This window comes from Arvicanthis niloticus, chromosome 5 (genome assembly GCF_011762505.2).
Source record: "Arvicanthis niloticus isolate mArvNil1 chromosome 5, mArvNil1.pat.X, whole genome shotgun sequence".
Taxonomy (NCBI): domain Eukaryota; kingdom Metazoa; phylum Chordata; class Mammalia; order Rodentia; family Muridae; genus Arvicanthis; species Arvicanthis niloticus.
In genome coordinates, this window is record NC_047662.1 from 81283353 (window position 1) to 81302371 (window position 19019).

At 40.0% G+C, this 19019-nt stretch overlaps 1 protein-coding gene across 4 annotated transcripts in view; it reads left to right on the plus strand.

Moving 5' to 3' along the window:
- The window catches only part of Astn2 (astrotactin 2), a 917671-nt gene that overhangs the window by 113078 nt on the left and 785574 nt on the right, over positions 1-19019 (plus strand). For all 4 annotated transcript variants that reach the window (XM_034502232.2, XM_034502233.2, XM_076934798.1 and 1 more), the window contains exon 2: positions 12055-12242. In XM_034502232.2, coding sequence (XP_034358123.1) covers positions 12055-12242 — 188 coding nt within the window. The remainder of the gene's footprint in view (positions 1-12054; positions 12243-19019) is intronic.

Consider the following 19019-nt stretch of genomic DNA (forward strand, 5'->3'; position numbering starts at 1 on the left):
ATCTTATGACTTAGCAAAGGTGATGAGAACTAGGCATGAACAAGGTTAGTGAATCAGTACAGAGATTAAAGTTTGACAGCTCAAAGGAAGGATACCACCCCAAGAGTTGGGCTCTCCAGAGTGCTAGGGTCAGCTAAGTTATGAAGAATGATAACATCTGTGAAGGCAGAGGGAGAGATGAGTGTAGCTGGTGAGTTTAGTGAGTTATGATTAAATGTTGGAAACCAGGAATTTGCTTCAGTGTGGTGATGTGGCATCTATATGTAATGGGTCCTGGTGAGGGTCTGACCCAAGAGTCGATTCATCAAGGAAAAGTGTTTTTCCTAGTCTTCCTTTTTGAAAATAGCTGGTGGTGTTGGCTGCCAGTCTAATCATCTCATCTCATCTCATCTCATCTCATCTCATCTCATCTCATCTTATCTCAAGGACTCTGGTTACTGACTACTACAACTCTTATCCTCCTCATCTGCACTGCATGGTTTCAGGCTTCACTGGCTCATCACAGTTTATTGCCTGTCAGCTCTGAATCCATGCACTGACCCTCACCTGTTCTGCCTCTTGGGTAGGAGATCAACTTGTCTGTCTTAGGATCAAGAGCATAAAGAGCATTCATTGTACAGCATCTTTAGGAGAGGTTTAGAAATGAAGATTAAAAAAAATCACTACCTAAAGTCAGGAAGATTTCTACCTCCACCATCTCATCTGGTTCCATTGTAGATCTTTTTTATGTTCTATGGCAAGAGTGTTATATTGTGGAGCTTTGGGACCTAAGACAAGTTCTACCCATCCCTGGTCCTCATTTTTGGCATTGGTAAAGTAGGTGGCTCAACTCTCCATCCCTTCATCTTCTCGACTGTAATTTCATAATATTATACATCATTACTCTAGGGTTAATGGAGGGATGTGGAAACCTTGGAATGAGATATAGGAAGAGACTTAGACAATATTCACAAAGTGTGCAGCCTTTTATCTATTTTGATTCCTTTTTCTTTACTTTTGATACTGTCACACACACTCAAAACAGACTGACTCTTCTTGCCTTGACAGAGGTGAGATGGAAAAAAAATGACAAGAAGACAGATGAGTGACAGGGAATATCCACAGGCTAAATGCTTCTTCCTTCACACATCCTATTCCCCAGTGCTCACAATAATCACAAGAGATTGTTTTTATGATTCCCACTTTCTCTTCTCACTTCTCTGAGACAAGTAAGGCTCAGAGAGGTGATCCTGTTAAAGGTCAGCTTAGTAAATTATATAGAAAGGATCAGAGTGACCCTAAAAACTGTACATTACATGATAATTCTTGTACCACTTTGTGGTGGTGATATTTGGATGTTAAAAGCAGAAGAAACAATGTATAACCCTAAAATGTGACTTTCAGAATGAAGAAACATGCAGCCATTTCACCAGGTAGACCAGCAGGATAACTGTCCTGGTACTTCTCATATCATGCTCCAAAGTGAAATTCCACTCAATGTCTCTTTACTTCAATGTGTTGACCCCTTTTCTCTGTCCAAGCAGGAGTGTTACAAAAAGCACTCAGTTTTGAATCAAGAAACTAGGTCCTAAATGCTCTACTCCTTACTAAATAGAAACACATGTGGCCTTAGAGCTCTCAGCTGAAAAAATAAATAGAGCATTCTCTACCTTGCCTACCCATGACTCTGGTCAGACTAAATAAGACAATGAATGAGATCCTGACACTTCAGTAGGTAGTGCAAATGTTCCCAGACATCCCATTGATTTTAGCTACTTCTTCCCATTTTTCAGGGACAGGATAATGTAAATCTCACTGTTATGGTGGACTTAGAACAGAAGAACTATCAAGCACATGGAGAAAACAAAAGTACAAGAAGGCCTATGATGAGAAAAGACTTCCTGAAAAGATGCACACACACACACACACACACACACACACAGAGAGAGAGAGAGAGAGAGAGAGAGAGAGAGAGAGAGAGAGAGAGAGAGAGAGAGATGGTTCAGGAAAGAGTAGCTCAGAGTAATGATGAGAATCAATTCCATCAACCTTCCATTTTTTTTTTCAAATCTAATATGAAATGATATGCTTTTCTCCTTTGCCAATAACTTTTAATTCTTCTTGTCCTCTCTCCTTTAAAACCAAGCATAACTGTATTATTGTTCTCTACCGAGGACTTAGGAAAATAGTTTTATATAAAAGATGCAGTTCCCAAAGGATGTAGAAATGGGCAGATTGGAGACAGAGGCAGAGATGAGTGCTGACAGCTGATGGTGGTGCTGGGGTTCTGAGGTACTCCAGGGATTCTCTTTTCTAACTACTGCTGCAGGGCCTCAACTGTGTTACACCCCCGCCACCTCTTCACCTTCTGTCCCCACAGGCGACCTCTCCAACCCAGCATGCCATTCGTATCATCCTGAAGGCATGAAGCCTGCCTGACATCAGAATCTCTTAGAATCATATACCATCCAGACCATAAATTCTGCATAGCCTTCAAATGCCCGATCCTCAAGGACCATAGCTGGCCTCACACACATTCCTGTAGAGTGCTATGTGTCTTGTTTTGTGGCAACTACCACACCATCATAAATTTTCATGCTTTTCTTTCATCCTCTCCTAGGTTATGATTTTTTTGAGAACAAGAAATTCAATGAATTTACCAGAAGTCGTACATTTTTTCAACAGATATTTATTGCGCACCTACTATATTCTACACACTGAGGGGAGGAGGTCTGTGCTGTGAATCAATGGTTAAAAGGGCAGATAAAGAAAGAAACTGAAGTATGAGATGGGGAGCTGAGGCTGATTGTTTGTTGTTTTTTGGTTTGGGGTTTGTTTGCTAGATTTTTAAACAACAACAGAGGAAAGGAAAATCACTGGCAAGATGAGAAAGCCTCTGATGGTATCAATCAAATGTATCTCTTCCTATAGTCTATTCTCTGTCTCAAGCTCTGTGCCTGACACATCTTAAACAGTTAATAATTTTTGAGAGATACACTGTTGGAGGACTAGGATAATGATGTTGTATACTTTGGGACTAACTGCAGAACCCTGCAGATTTGTGAAAATGTCTCTATGTTTGGCCTTATTTTTTCTCAATTCTATATTAGACATGATGTAAGTAGGGCAAACTATGACCCCTATTTTTCAAATAAGAAAAAACCATACAGACTCTATGATTTGTCCTTATGTAAACTCGTCAGTTAATATAGAGGAAACATGGCACTCTAAGTTTCTTATCCCAAGTACGGTGTTTTTTCACTAGTCCAGGATGTTCAAGTCGAAACACTGAGCTACATCCATTATGAATCCAGCCATTAGTCTATCTGTCCTGTTTTCTAATGGGTTTTTGTTGGTTCATTTGTTGGTAGCTGTGTTTTGTTTTGCTTTTGCTTTGCTTTGATTTTCATTTGTGTTGTATGGAGAGCCTCCAATACCCCTCTGAATAAGGATTTAACTCTAACTGAGTGAAAAAGCCCTAAATGGGATGTACATTTACTGTTCTGAAAGAAGCTCTTCCATGCCTAAGAAAGGGCTGCCCTCTTACTATGCCTTGCTCTCTCTACAATGGATACTCCAGTCGTTGTGCTTCCTCTACAGTGAGGATGTTTGGTGGCCTCCTTAGGCTTCTTCCCAGTGTATCTCCTCACATGTTTACTACCTTCTTGCCTCATGAATTTTGTACCTTTTCTTCCATCTGAAGACCTTTCTGTCTGCCAGATATGTTTTTTAAAATCTTGCCCATTCTTTGGACTCCTCTATGAAGACATTAGATCCAAGCACAAGCAATCTCCTTTCCTCCAAGCTTCTCACTTTGATTTTGAACTATTTATAGCATACCTTTGTTCTCAGTCCCTGACTGGGCTCCTGAGGACAACGTATCTCACTGCCAGATCTTAGGAAAGCTTGATTCACTGCATGAATCTTTAAAATAAATGTACATATATTTGCCTCTACTACGGAGGTGATTTACTGTCAATGCAGAGAAAATGTATCTGCACACGATTGAAATCACCTCTGAACCCACAATTCAAAGAGGACCCTTATTACTATTTTAGTGTATCTCCTCCCAGCTCTATATACATAAACTCATCTCCAGATAGAACCCTAAGATTGCCTGTTTTCCATATAAGCACCCTCTCTCTCACTCGGTGGCAACATAATATTTTGAATGTTAAATTATTTTCCTCTAAATTTGCATTCTCCAGAATGTCTGCACTTGAGCAAGATGGTGGTGCCATTTCTGTCAAATTTCTCTATGGGATTCTAGCCATTACTGAATCCCTAGTCTGAGTTTCCCTCAGAGGTACAAATAGTTTTGTGCAACTTGTGAAGAGTTCATGGAACCCCTACTTTGTCTTGTGCCAAAATATCAGCAACAGACTTAAATTTCAATATATTGATTCAATATAGTGATTTCAATATATTCACAACAGTGTATAGTATGTCTGTACCATGAGGATGGGATCTGTATATCAATTATTACAAGGTTTAGTCAGCATTTTACTATAAAACAGAGTCTGAATGAGATGATCTTGCTCCACTATAAGGTAAAGAAATCTAAGCATGCTTAAGGCTGGTTGTGATAAGCTCTGATAGGTTAGGTGTATAAAGTGTACTTCACATACACTATTTCTGGCTCACAAAATATTTCTCAGTTTATGCAATCCCATTGTAGATTGAGAAATAATTGTACATATCATAATTTCAACACTGTATACTCTGAATTAACATGTATATTAATATGTATGTTAAAGGGAAGGAGTTCACTATAGGAAGACCAGCAGTTTTAACTAACCCAGACCCCTGAAATCTCTCAGATACTGAGCCACCAACCAGGCAGCATGCACTAGCTGTTCTGAGGCCCCAGACACATATTCAGCAGAAGACTGTCTGGTCTGGCCTAAGTAAGAGAAGATGCATCTAGCCCTTGAGAGATTTGAGACCCTGGGGAAGGGTGAGGCCTAACAGTGGTGGGGGCACCCTCTTGGGGACAGGGTAGGAGGTATGGAATAAGGAAGAACTGTGGGAGGGCAGACCAGGAGAGGGTAATGGCTGGACTGTATAAAAATAAAAATAGTAAAGACATAAACAAACAAAAAAGGGGGAAAAGGTCCAAAGGAATAAGTAGAGATGAAGATGAAGGTGTAACTGGTTCAAAAAGAGACGTATATTCCAGGTCCCTCAAAATGTATTTACAAGGAACCTTAGACACTACAGAAAAGCTATGAACAGAAGAATGAGAGGATCAGATTACAAATTAGGAATTTCTTCCGATTGACTAATTTGATGAGTAATTGGAAAGAAGGAACCTGGCCTGGCGGGTAATAGGGATACCAGGTAGCAGGCTTATTAAATTGTCTCCATTTGTGCTTTGAGATCCATTTTCAATCCATTTCTCATCTGCTATGATCCCTAGAAGGCTGACCTGTGTGATTTTCTTGACTTAAACACCCTTGGGTATCCCGCTGAAGTTGACCTGTAGGGTAGAAAGAGAATGCCTTCAGAGTCTTCATTCCATGGACAGCTTTCACTATTGCTGGGTCTGGGTCATTCTACAAAGGCTACAGATACTGTCTGCAGCCCTTTTGTACAATGGTGGCTCTTTCAGAGTTTCAGATTAATGGCCCCTTCTAAAAACCTATTTGACAGCTCCTTACGGCTACTGACTTTGGGCCACTTCACTCACTATTATTGGTTTGCTTTAGTCTTGCCCAAGTCTCTATAACCGGCCTCTTATGAAACAATTTTCAATGACCTTACTGAATGTCTTTTCTCTTCTGATGAGACCCTGGACTGGCACAGAAGCAGTTGCAATAGCCCATGAGAGTGATGATAAAGACTTGCATTAATTAACCATTATAGAGATTAAAAAGAGGATGGGTTGCTGTGCAATTACTTCTTAGGCCCATTGAGAAGGTGCATGATGATCAGTTGTGAAGCTGTCATAGCCAGTGGCAAGGGCTGGCTAGAGTTAACATCACTACCTTCCCTGCCTGCCTGGGCAGTGAGCTCTTATAGGCAATTGCGTATAATGTCTTCTTCCCCCTCAGTGAGGCCAAGCCATTTACAAACTCATTGGAAGCTCTCTCCAGATTTCTGTTGCAAATAATCTACTGGAGGGTCAGCCGGTGCCGTGGAAGCAGAAGGCTGGTTAGTTAGCCACATGGGAGATGTTACCGGGATGGCTGGAGATCAGAAGAGCTGCTTATTTTCATAATAACCTTCAGGAATTAAATAAAAATACAATGAGTGCCATAGATTAGGAAGAACAAGCCAATTAAAAGCATAACACGCCTTGGGGATTTTTATTTCTTTTCCAGGAGGCTGAAAGGCATCAGTGGCCTCAGAGGCAGGATGGAGGGCTACCCAGAATTACTGATGAAGGCTGATCCTTTTGCTTCGCTTTGTAGGACTGTTGAAGGGATTTGAGGCTGTTGAATATTTCACAAGTTGCAGCCCATAGGGGGAGAACAGAGAAAGGTGAAAAGGCAATCCCTGTGTTTCTTTATGATTCCAATATAAAACCAAGCCATGCAGGGTGGGCGGAGGCAGGCGCTGGAGTCAGACTACCACCGGAAGGCATGGTGCACCAATTCTCCCACTTTAATATCTGCTGTTTCATTTTATATTCATCATGTCAGCATAATCTGCCTTTATGGGAATCGTCTTGGTTCCCGACCAAATGTGTTTAGTCCCCCTTTGCTTTAAGTTTGATTGTAATATGACTTGAAGACTTCAATGAAATGTTTATATGGAGGGACCAGGGGTAGGAAAAAGGGAAACTGCAATTGGAAAATCAATCAGCAGGGAATTTCAAGAGCTGGCTTTGGTCGTGCTACAATTTCTTTGACCTGTTTTTAATGGACACAGGGCTGGCTTGCTGAACAAGCTTGCTCTGCCAGTTGCTTACTGCGTGCCAAATAAAGAAGATGCTTTAACACAAGTTACTGAAATCCCTGCTTCTGATGGGTTTGCATTTGTTGCACTCTTACATGTACATCTTGCTCCATTTTCTGGGTTACCCAGCTGGTCCTTGACTTTCTATTACCTTGGAAGAACAGTGTCTGTCTCCAGGGTTGTAGGTCCCGCGTCTGTTCTGCCAGAGGACATGGCTGCTCAGGGAGGAGGAACTAGGGAGTTGACCACGCTTACCCCACGTGGACTTAGGTTGGGTGTTGGGCCACAGGGAAGCCCTGGGACAAGGCTCAGCGGTGGGAAAGCGCAGTCTGAGGCATGGGACAGCTATAGCTGGATTGGGGGTCCCCAGGCCTTCGTTGCAGCTGGAGCCATCTGGTTCTCAGACACTTGAACATCCAGGTGCTGCTGGAAGCCAAAGAAGAGCTGAGAACCAAGTAGGGGGAGTTGCGGCTGGTCCCACAGTGATCGTCCATGGCTTGGTGGCAAACTTGGGCTTGTCTTGAGCTTGGTGGTGATCGTGGTTGAAAGTGCAGAGAGGCTTCCTATGGGAGACTAGACAGTGGCTCTACAGGTAAAGGCATTTTACATGGGTCCCCATAGCAGATCCCTGTGAAAAGAGTCAGTCTATAGTTTTAAGGCATTTATTGTCACGGCGGAAAGATGAGTAAAACCATACCCTCTTTCTTCTCAGGGTGGGCCTGAGAAGAAATACCTTTAAATTAAATACCTTTTGCAGGAAAGAATCTCTGGGAAGGAAAGCTTATTGGCTAAGCCCTCCAGGCCTTTAGGTACCTTATTAAAGTGGAGATTTATCTTGAGCCTACACTTATCTGACAGCAGGTCACATCCTCTACATGTGGAGGGGCTCAGGGCATTGCCGTTACATGACAGATGGCCAAAAATCTATGGGGGTCTAAAGGTAGTGACAGGGTCTTGGTGACGGGGAGATAGCAAAGCTCCTACCATATTTTCAGGGTCTCCGGGGCTTTTAGCCTTAGCTAAACCAGGGAACACACTACCTTTCAGGGTCCAACATCTGTCTTCAACTGTGTCTAAACTACTCTGAGTAGTTCTTGGTTTCTAAGCTTATAGAGTGCCCTTTTTGACTTGGAGTTCCCAACAGCTATTTACTGATTCTTTAATTCTCTGATGAGACTGAACACCCTGAATTCTAATTTTTAATAAGTGTACTCTTTTCTTATGGATATGTATACTTATCTGTATGCAGGTAAACACATATGTAAATATATATTTACTTATACTCTAGAGATCCAGTGAGTATTTACTGAGCATTTGTTATATGCCAAGAACTTTTTTAAAGTGTTCGAGAAATGGCATAAAAGGTAAGGCATAAAAGGTCTCGGCTTTTCTGAAAAGGTAAAGAATAAGCACATATTCCAATAAATATGTATGATAAATTTCTAATAGTGGCAAGTGCTATCAGGAAGTTTGGGGAAGGCAACATGATAGAGAGTGGATATACTTAGGGAGGAGTCCTTCAGGTTGAGTGCTCAGGCACAACTTCACAGAGCAGATAGTATTTGGGCTGGGGTGGTGCTACTGAGAAGAAACCAATTTTAATGCTCTGGAAAGAGTTCTAGGGGGATTGGACAGAAAATACTTATTCTCTGATACAAGGGTAAGCTGGCACATTTAATGGATAGATTAAGGTTTGTAGGGCTGTAACTCATGACGAAGGGCATATAGAAGGGAAGGGAAATGTCAGGTCACGTAGAATGTCAGAGAATGTGTATGTAGGTCATGACATGGGACTGGGAAACAGCAGACTACATAGAACTTTTGTTGCTAACAGACTCAGTTCTCCCTGCAGCCAATTCATTTATCTCCATATTCTGACTTGTTAAGTAGCCTAGAACTGTGTAGGACCATGATAAACTATATTGTGTGAATGAATGGATGAATAAATGAGTGAGTGAATGAATACCAAGGCTGTTTGCTTCCACTAAAGTAATTTTCATTTTGCAGTCTCCTGCTTCCACTCCTATTGCCCCAACAACAGTCTCTTTGTAATAGTGTAAGTTCTGAGCTATCCTCTGTGATTCAATATTTACTATGTTTCACACACTGTTATTATCATTTAACGTTTACTGTCTGCTGACTGTGCACTCATTGCTGTAGCAAACAAAGAGCTCAATCTAGTTTTGTTCATGGGCTAATTTAGTCAAGGAAAAGAAGAAGCTGCAAGTGCAATTGCATTATGTGTCGACTGTAAAGCCACAGAGTCCAGCTGAGAACAGATGCACCAGTAACCTTAAATGTGTCACTAACCATCTGGAACCCTGTTGCATAGTGGAAAGATGAGTGCAAAAAGTCTTGTGCATGATGGAATTTAAAAGCTCCAGGAGAAAGGAGCTCAGATTCCCACCAGTACCCCAGGGCTTATTCTATCTGTTTAACTGGGCTATACTAGTTGCATCATTCCTACTTTGTTGACATTTACAGACCTAGACTATTCAGTTCTGGGTTTGCTAAAACTACTTCAAGTGCCAAACATCAGTTCCAAGTTCTGTGAATCTCTAGTTCTAAGCTTTGGTGTACCTATCAAAATGGATGGGGTAATAAGCAAATTATTTCTTACAGTATCTCCATTTTACTGTGGCATGTCTGCTGCCAGAGAAGATACTGCCAGTGTCCCAAGTCCTGAGACAGGGAAGTGAATTTTTGGGAAAATAGAACATCTCAAACCTAGAGGAGTCAAAGTGCTGAAAAAGACCCAGACCTTATCTTCTACCTAAGTACAATAATAAGCCCTCACAGTTTGGTGTTTATGGTTGTAAGAGCTGATAAACTGTGATTAATTACCTCCATCTCTGCTTCATCTTTGGCTGATCATTCAAGCAATCCAAGACTGTGCGCACTTTTGAATAATAATTCATCATTTTCTGGACACTTTGTCTTTTATTTGGAAAGAGGGAGGCCCTGGAGGGCTGTAGAATAGAATGTTCAGTACTGTGGGATGACTTCTGTTGTAGCTCATGGTTAAGAATAAACAGGAAGCCAAAAGAGAAGGAGGTAGCCAAGTTAAGATGCATTGTAGGAAGTCAGAAAATGAGAGCATAACGCCTCAGTCTAGGTGGCTGAAGAGAGGACTGGAGAAGGCTGAAATGTTGGCTGTCTTTTGAAAAATTCTCCAGTAGACTGGAACATTGAAGAAAACACCATGAAGAATCTCTTTAGCTTTGTTTCATAAAGACTGAAATAGATCCTATCTATATCAATAATTATTATGGTGATTGTAAATCAATATGTAATTTAAAATTCAAAACTAACTTTCTTCCTAGAACTTACTAAGTGCCAGAAACACATTCTCTAACACATTCACTTTTGATTGCTAACCTCAAGAAATTACTGTCTTTTGGGATCAGAGTATATGAGGAAAATTCAGTTGAATTTGGTTGAGTTAATATTATCTACTTACCTATTCAAGATGACTCTTCAGTGTCACCAGATAAAATGAAGGCTACAGAAGAGAAGAGCTGATTGAATAAGTAAAAGCTGAATTTGGCCTGTCACACTAGTTCTCCTCTGTGTGTGGAAACATACATGTGATCTTTGGGTACAGTAGGGATGATGACTCAAGTCACCTTTGTGGCCACAGTGGACCAAATTTCTAAGCCTTAGATACTACTAGGATGTAACATCTTCTTATGGTCACTTCTATGGCTATCTGGCTCCCAAAGTAATTCTGATTTAAGTGTAGACATGGTAATTTTCCTGGAAGCCCATCTCCCAATTCCTTTATTAGTCAGATGCACTCATAGGCTTTGTCCTTTTGAAATGTATCTAGGGATGCCTTGCTTTTGTAAAAGGCACTATGATTATAATTTATAATGCCCAAGCAAATAAAACCTCTTCCATCATCCTTTTTACTTAATAAGAAATTATGGTGGTGATATAATATTTAATAAAAGTACTATTCATTCACATGTTATTTTCAAAAGTATTTATGAACAAATAAAAGCATACAGAGTTAGAATCTTCAAATTAGGAGATTTGATTTAACAAATTACTAGAAATGTCTAATTATTTTCTTCCAGTTATGTGACATTAATAGAGCTATGTTGTTGTGAAATAGCTCTGTGTGTGTGCGTGCATGTGTGTGTGCATGTGTGTGTCTGTGTGTGTCAGAGACAGAGATACACAGAGAGAGAGACAGAGAGAGAGACAGAGATACAGACAGAGAGAGGAGTGTACACTTAATCAGGTATGTATGTAGAAGTGCATATCCATATCTACATGTGTAAGTGGATACGAAAAGTCGGAGTTGGGTATCATTCTCAGGTAACTCTTATCTTCCACTTTTTAGGGAGAGTTTCTTTCTAAATCTGGAACTCACTGATGGATTTACTAACTGACTAGTAAGCTCCGGGAATCTCACTCTCTCCACATCCAAGATCTGGAGCATGTACTATACATGAAATTTTTAAGAGTGCTGGAGGAATCCTAATTCATGCTCTCATGTGCGCATGAAAACCACTTAACTGATTGAGCCATCATTTCATTCCCCATCAATTATTTTTATGCAGTGTAGATACCTATGACAAAGCTTTCTTGATTTAGAGTTCATAACATACATTGTCCAAAATATAACTGTGCTCATCAACACTTGAGAAAGGTTTATAACATCAGATTTATCCAGTCCATCTTCCAAGTAGAGTTGACTCTAGAACCTCAGCTAAACCATATACTCATGTGGGTCTTTCCAATTTTTACTCAAGAATTTTCTGATCAGTGTCTGTAAAATTTATACATGAACCTAAGATTGTTCTTGCTTTTATTTCTGCCAGATGTACAACTTCAGAAAACTGTAATACTTTTTTTTTTTTTTTTTGCTTAGTTTCACTCCACTGTTGGAGAACAATCACTTTTCCATTCATCAGGCCTTAGAAAAACTGCACTGAACACACGAAGATCAAATGGTGCCTCTGGTCCTGTGTTACTTGAGGGATATCATGACCATGGTTTCCCATCAATAAATGGAAGTTGTGACTCCTGGATCATAGGCGGTATATGGAAAAAACATCTTGACAAAATAATGGGCTTCTGAGTTCATGGCTGTGTGCAGCAGCTTTGCGCCCAGAGCACAAAAGCCTGGCACATGTCTTACCCAGAACCTCCTCTCTTATCTTACAGAGATGTCTGGCACAGCAGCGGACATTTCTTTGGTTCACTGGAGACAGCAGTGGCTGGAGAATGGCACACTGTACTTCCACGTTTCCATGAGCAGCTCTGGGCAGCTGGCCCAGGCCACTGCTCCCACACTCCAGGAGCCCTCAGAGATCGTTGAGGAACAGATGCATATCCTCCACATTTCTGTGATGGTGAGTAGCTGGACATGGGAAGAGGGTTGAGGACAGAAAGCAATATGTATCGGTCAGCAGATGGAAGAGTAGAACTTGCTCGTACAACGACAACAGAGTGATACTCAGATGGTCAGGTAGATTCTGTGGTATCATCCGGACTGTCACAATCACATCCATCATCTGTCAGCTGTAACAGACTAACTGCCCATTAGGGGAGAAAATAAAGGGTTTTCAACTATGGCCTTTGGGTCGACATGTCTGGGAATAGCTGTTTAACATCTGTCACGTGCTTGTCTTCCTTGGCTGAGGGGTGGGTCCAGTGCTTCTAAATACAACTGATCTCTCTACAAATTACTGAGCAAACAAAATTGGAGTAAAACTGAAACAGAAAGCACTTTCACAAGTGCTTTAAGCATCATGACTACGACAAGGTAGAATGAAGAAATGAGCTGAATGCAGCCAATTGTAACCATTTAGGATGATGTCTCTATTTCTCCCACATTCTAGTTGTTGAGTACTCTGAGGGAGAGAAAAACAACCAACCAACCAACCAAACAAACAAACAAACAAAACCTTACCCCATGTGCCATATTGAACAAGCAGTAGAACTGTTCTTGAGCACTCAGGCCAGCACAGAGTCCCAGAGACTCTCTTATTTACCAGCTGGAGACTTTATTGGATACCTCTCATTTGTTCAGAACTGTGATGTACAAATTTATAAAACGTATCTCATTGTAGCAAATCAAGAATGCATAAAGTGTAGCAGGTCTGCTGAATGATGTAACACTTTGAATCTGTTGCTCTCTCTAAGGAGGCTACTAGAATCAGCTGAGCAGTCTTCTATTAATTATTTATTTAAAAATGTTAGAATCCAGAGAGAGAGAGAGAGAGAGAGAGAGAGAGAGAGAGAGAGAGAGAGAGAGAGAGAGAGAGACTGCATGTATGTGTGGGGCCAGAAGGGTAGCACTTGCGGTCCTCTGTCACTCTCCACTTTTTTGAGGCACCGTGTCTTACTGAACCTGGAGCTCATTGATTTGCTTGACTGGCTTGCTGGCAACCTCTTGAATTTTTCTATAATGGGTTCCAAATTCTGGGACTACAGGTACATGTTAATGTATCAGGCTTTTTGATGTGGATTCTTGGGAAACAAACTCAGTCTTTTTGTGTTTACGAGGCAAGCAGTCCAATTTGTGTTATTACATTATAAGTAGAAAGCTAGGAAAAGACACATCCAGTATACAGAAAGCATATCAGATGGGCTGGCATCTGATACTCACAATGCTCCTCATTCCCTAATATTGTACACTTGAAAGCCAATCTTAAGTTATTTCCTCTGTTTTACCTTTAGAGTGGACTAGTAAGTAGATGAAAATAGAAAATGATATCCCTAACATATGGAAGAAAAGCAGAGCTCAGAAAGATGAGTGACACTTAACACTGCAATAGATGCTCTGATTAGGGCTGAGTGAGATCGTGGAATTTTTCTCTTTTTGGAAAAACATACGCATACCCCAGCCAGAGAGCAATGTTAATTTTGGACCTAACAAGTGCTCAGCACGTGGAAGAACAAATCAAGGCCTTTGTGTTATTCATGGAATGTGTGTGGTAGACTTTTTTCATATACATATGTATATTTAGCAAATGATGCAGCCACATGCCAACCCAAGTGGGTGCCTGCATGCTAATTTGGGGGTGCAAATTTGCAAATACCACTTCAGTGTGCTTGCTCAGTTCCCCTGGGCTTTGAAGTACCATCTGATGTTAAGAGGGGTGGAGGGTGTGACTGCTTTTCTGTCTTTAATGTTTGGGCATGATCCTCAGCTTCGATAAATATTTATTAAGGGCATTCCATCTTATGCCATAACGTTTACTTGCATACATTTTTTTCTGTAACCTGCTAACCTATATCAGATTATCTCAATTATAAATGAGTCCTAAATGTACCTTCTCTGACTCCAAGCCTAGTGTCTATTCCAGTAAACCATCTCCCCTGGATCACATCTCTTAACTTTCTCTTTGCTCAGCAAATTCAGTTTGAAAATAATAACTCAATGTGAACCAGATACCACTGAAATTCCCTGCAGGATTTGCCTGTAGAAGAGAGAATGGAGAAGCTGACATATTCTATGCAACACACACACACACACACACACACACACACACACACACACACACACCTAGAACTTGTGGTCCACTAGTTGGAATATAGATAGATTCTTTACTGTCTCCTTACCCGCTGCAAAGGCACTTATATCTTGGACCCTCAATGGTGGCTTCTCAAAAATAGTACCAGTCTCTAGGAATATTGCCAGGTAGGACTCTGGGGCCCTAGATTCTGTGTGTGACATTTTCTTTCCCCACTATCTTGTCCTGGTGAATTTGTATCAAGTATTTAATTTCTCTGTCCTTGTTTTGTTGTGTATAGGGTGTAGATTGTACTAATATGTGCAATTGCACTAAGCCCTTGAATCTTAAAGGCTTGGATCAGAGCTACATGAGGACATTTATTTTTGTTATGGGAGGCTGGTCCATTGAAAGGTAGGGGTATTCTAATTTATTATACTCCTTTTTCTTTGGTGTGAATGGGAAAATTGAGTTCCACATTAGGCTCATCATTGCCTGTAGTCCCCTGAACAGTCAGGGCTTTAAATGCCATGGCCTCTGTCCTTGTTCTCATGGCTACACAAAGCTCAGCGAGAACACAAAGAGAAACATTTGCTATGGTGACCACTGAGAATGGCTTCCAAGATGACTGGAGACTGATCATCGCAAAGATGAAAAGTCTGAAACTTAGCAAATTTACATGCTCATGGCTCTTTGGCATGGAGACAGTTCTAGGAACATGCTTCCTGGAATTTCAGGCTCATGTCACATGGTTACTTCATGAGCTGTACTTTTCATCTTTGGTAAATGTCTGACATGTTTCGCAAGAGGACCAAAGTGCAGTGAAATCTCAAAAGAAGGATGTGAGGAGGCAAGCATCTTTAACATCTGTATCTTTCCCTCAGCATTAAGGACAATTCTCTGTTCCCAGCACCTGTAACCTTTTATAATCCATGGCTATGTAGGTGGACCCAAATTCTCCTTAGCCTCAGTCCACCCTGAATTTAGCAGCTCCCTATTTTCCAAGTGATCTACCATCTGATTTTCAATATCCTAAAGGATGATACAACAAAAAACCTTATTGGTGAATCTGCACTAGACAGTGGATTGTTATTTCCTTCTCTAATCCTAGCCTTACCTGCTATCAGTCTCAGCCATGCAGGAAGCCTAAATGCCCAGAAGAAAACCAATATGTGGAATTCAGCTCTGCTGGCTCTTAATTTAACCTTCCTTCCTCACCCATTCTTCCTTTTTCTTCTTACTTTTACCTTGACTGAGTCCTTTAACATCATTCAGACTTAGTTTTCTTATCTATAAAACCATACTGATTATATCAATCTCAGAGAGTGAAGAGAATATAAAAATAGTGATGAACATTAGTATGCATGATGCACAGTGAGCCCACAGAGACAGTGGCTATTAATATTACTGTTAGAGCAGTGAGTGTTTGAAGGAGTATGGAGACACTGCTCTTGACTTATTTGTGCTCCTCTATTGCTGTGTGATGGAGAGGAAATTGTCATAACACCTGGCATTTCTTTTGAGTATTTACTATATGATGGTCTGTTTTGCAAATTCCTTTTAACATGTATCAGCATACACAATCCTTGCCAGATCTCAAAGTGGGTGCTATCTTAAATAAAAAAAAAAAAAAAAAAACAAGCAAAATAAAAACAAATAAGCAAAAATTGAAAAGGGATGAGAAAAATTCCTTAAAGGTTAATAAAAGAGGTTTCGGTGAGACTTTGAGCATACAAAAATTAAAAGATAAAAATAAATACTTTATAATACTTTATTTCTGTTTCTTACTATATACTGACTACCATGTGTCTTCTTTGTTGTTGGCTTAAATCCTACAGTAACAAAAATGACTTCTTACAATTCATCCCTCTTATGTGAAATTCATGGGCAGATTATCAGGGTTTATGGCTTAGGAGGCTATTCCAAATTTGAATGCTATTTCTGTCATTACCTTTATATATTTGGTCAAATCACCTGTGTCACTCATAAAATTGGGAGGTATCCTCCACAGCTAAAGAGTTTTTCCTCAGTGTCAATTGAGGTTCCATTCACAAGAACCCTGTACAATGAAGGGTTGTAATCACAGGCATGGGGAACTTTCTGCTGTCAGGCAGTCTAAAGGCAACACTTGCATCATTCTGTTTAGTGCAGCAAAGCCTCTGAAAGAAGATGCTATTGTTTACCCCTGTTTGCCGATGAGGAACCTGGTAGTCTGTAAGATTTTGAAGTCTGTTCATGCACATCATCAATAAATACTGAAGCTGAGATTCCGACTCCAGTCTGTCCAAATTGAGAGTCTGTGTTTTTGGCCACGATTCTACATGGCGTAGTGCCTGACAGTTAGTAAGTACTCAAAAAGGAAAAACTGTTATTAAAATGTTAGCAGTAGTAAGGGTCTATCATGACTGTTATTTATGGGGTATTCACTTCTGGTGCTCAAAACACTTGATAGAACTTGGAACTTTGTCAGTTTGGGAGAGAGGTTCATGCCAGCAGTTTATCGATAAGGGAAAGGAAAGCCAGAAGAAGATGAGCAGTTTTCCTTCAGGTATGGAGTGAGAGCAGGCTCTTGGCTTGAATCCTGTAGGTACCTTTGGCATTCATTGTTCATCAGAATCAACTCTCAATGTCAGCCATTCTTCCTCCTCTGTCTGCCATCTGAGTATGTAAATGAATAACAAGAAAGTTGTTTTTTTTAAACGACTTCGTGTCTTTTCTTTTAGATTATAATATAAGCACATCATTTTTCCTCCTCTACTCCTGCTAAACCCTCCCATAAACCCCTCCTTGCTCTCCTTCAAATCCAGGGCCTCTCTTTTCACTAACTTTTGTTTCATGAATATATGCACCTACAAATATACTTCTAAATACAACCTGCTTGATCTGTATCAAATTACTTGCACATATTCTCAGGGCTGGCCATTTGGTAACCAGTTGGTGTGCTCTACCCTGGGAAAGACCTGTTTCTCATGCTCTTAGCATTCTTTAGTTGCCTGGAGTACTTTGTAGAAGGTAGCTTATTTGGAATGTAAGAGTTCACTTGCTCCAAGTGGCCTTAAGGTTAGATGCAAAATCACCTAGCAAATGTGATCAGAATTTCTTGCTGTTCTTTGCATTAAGGTAGGCTTTGTTTGTTTGTTTTTACATTTTACTGCTGCTGCTGTTATTATGTTGAGATTTTAGGATATATTTAGTTTTACAGTTATTAATGATTTTTACAGCAAAAATAATTTTCAGTTTTCTTTCACAGGGTTGGACATTATAACTCTACTCCCTACATCCCTTAAACAATGATATCATTTCATTTTGATATACAAGGTCTTGTTTTAAAGATTTTCACAGAAGTTATTAAAGAAACAGATTGAGATCAATATCTTTTATCATGGAGTTTTCTTTAAAATAATCTTTGGTCTTTTTTGTGACAAATGTTTTTGTAAGAGGGATGAAAAGAAATGCATGGTTTGATGTGGAAGAAAAGACTTTTGAAGGCACTTTTCTCTTAAAAAGAGCTCCCCATAGGAAATACTACAGATGTGTTTTGTTGGACCCCTAAGAGAGAACACTAGAAGACACCAGAATTCCTATCTATGGCAGCATAAACTATCTCTCAATATACTGAAGCTTTCAAGCAGCAGAGTGGGTCAGTTATCCTGCAGTGCAAACCTGTTCACATGGGTGTATCAGCCACAATTGGAAGCCCAAATATAAGGATTCTGAAAGGGATAATAGATAGAATGACTATTGTATTTTCTTCAAATTCAGATGATCTATGATTCTCTGATGTCATAATATGTAAGAAATGCTTTGAGGATTATAACATGCCTCATAAATCTAAGAAACTATTATTACCCTTCGTAATCAGTAGCTTTATTTGAAGGATGTGTGTTATATTGGAATAAAACTTATTAAATCTTTCTGTGAAATATGGCTTTAGAGCATTGCTCTAACAAGTAATTCACTCCTTCACAGCATATCACTAATTCTCTAGACACTGATTTTATCAGTCATGTAATGATAGGTGTTATCTATGTAAAATAACAATGAAAATCTTATCTGTTAGAAGAAAATACAAATAAATAAAGCAGCTTTTTAAAAAGTATAGTGTGTGTGGATGTGTGTGTATGCATGCATGTTTCTGTGTGTATGTGTGTCTGCATATCCTTAGTTTGAGTGGGTAACATAAATTTGTGCACCTTCATGTGGAGCCCAGAGGACAACCTTGATTGTCTGTCATAATCAAGAAATCCACAGTTTAAAATCCTGGCTTATAATTTAGACTTGGCTAGATACCATATATAGAAAGATACATAGTCATCTTGCCAATCAGAGTTATTCATTTGGTCATTTACACAACTGAAATATAATTAAAATCATAGTATCAAATGGTGATAATATAAATGAAAAGATTAACAATATTCCCAAAACAATAGAACTATAAACACTTATTGAAACACTTAAGCAGGAAGCACCTTACACTTTACAATACCCAACATTTGTAGGTCACGCAGTTGTTTGTTCTAGAGATATCCTTTCTCCAGTCACATGTTAAGTATGGGCAGCTGTAGGGGCTGTGACTCAGTTCTACATTCCCTGTCATTTTGGAACATTGGCTGAAGCAGAGCCCCGGTCAGAGACATTTGTTTTACATGGCAGAGGGAATCAGCAAGACAG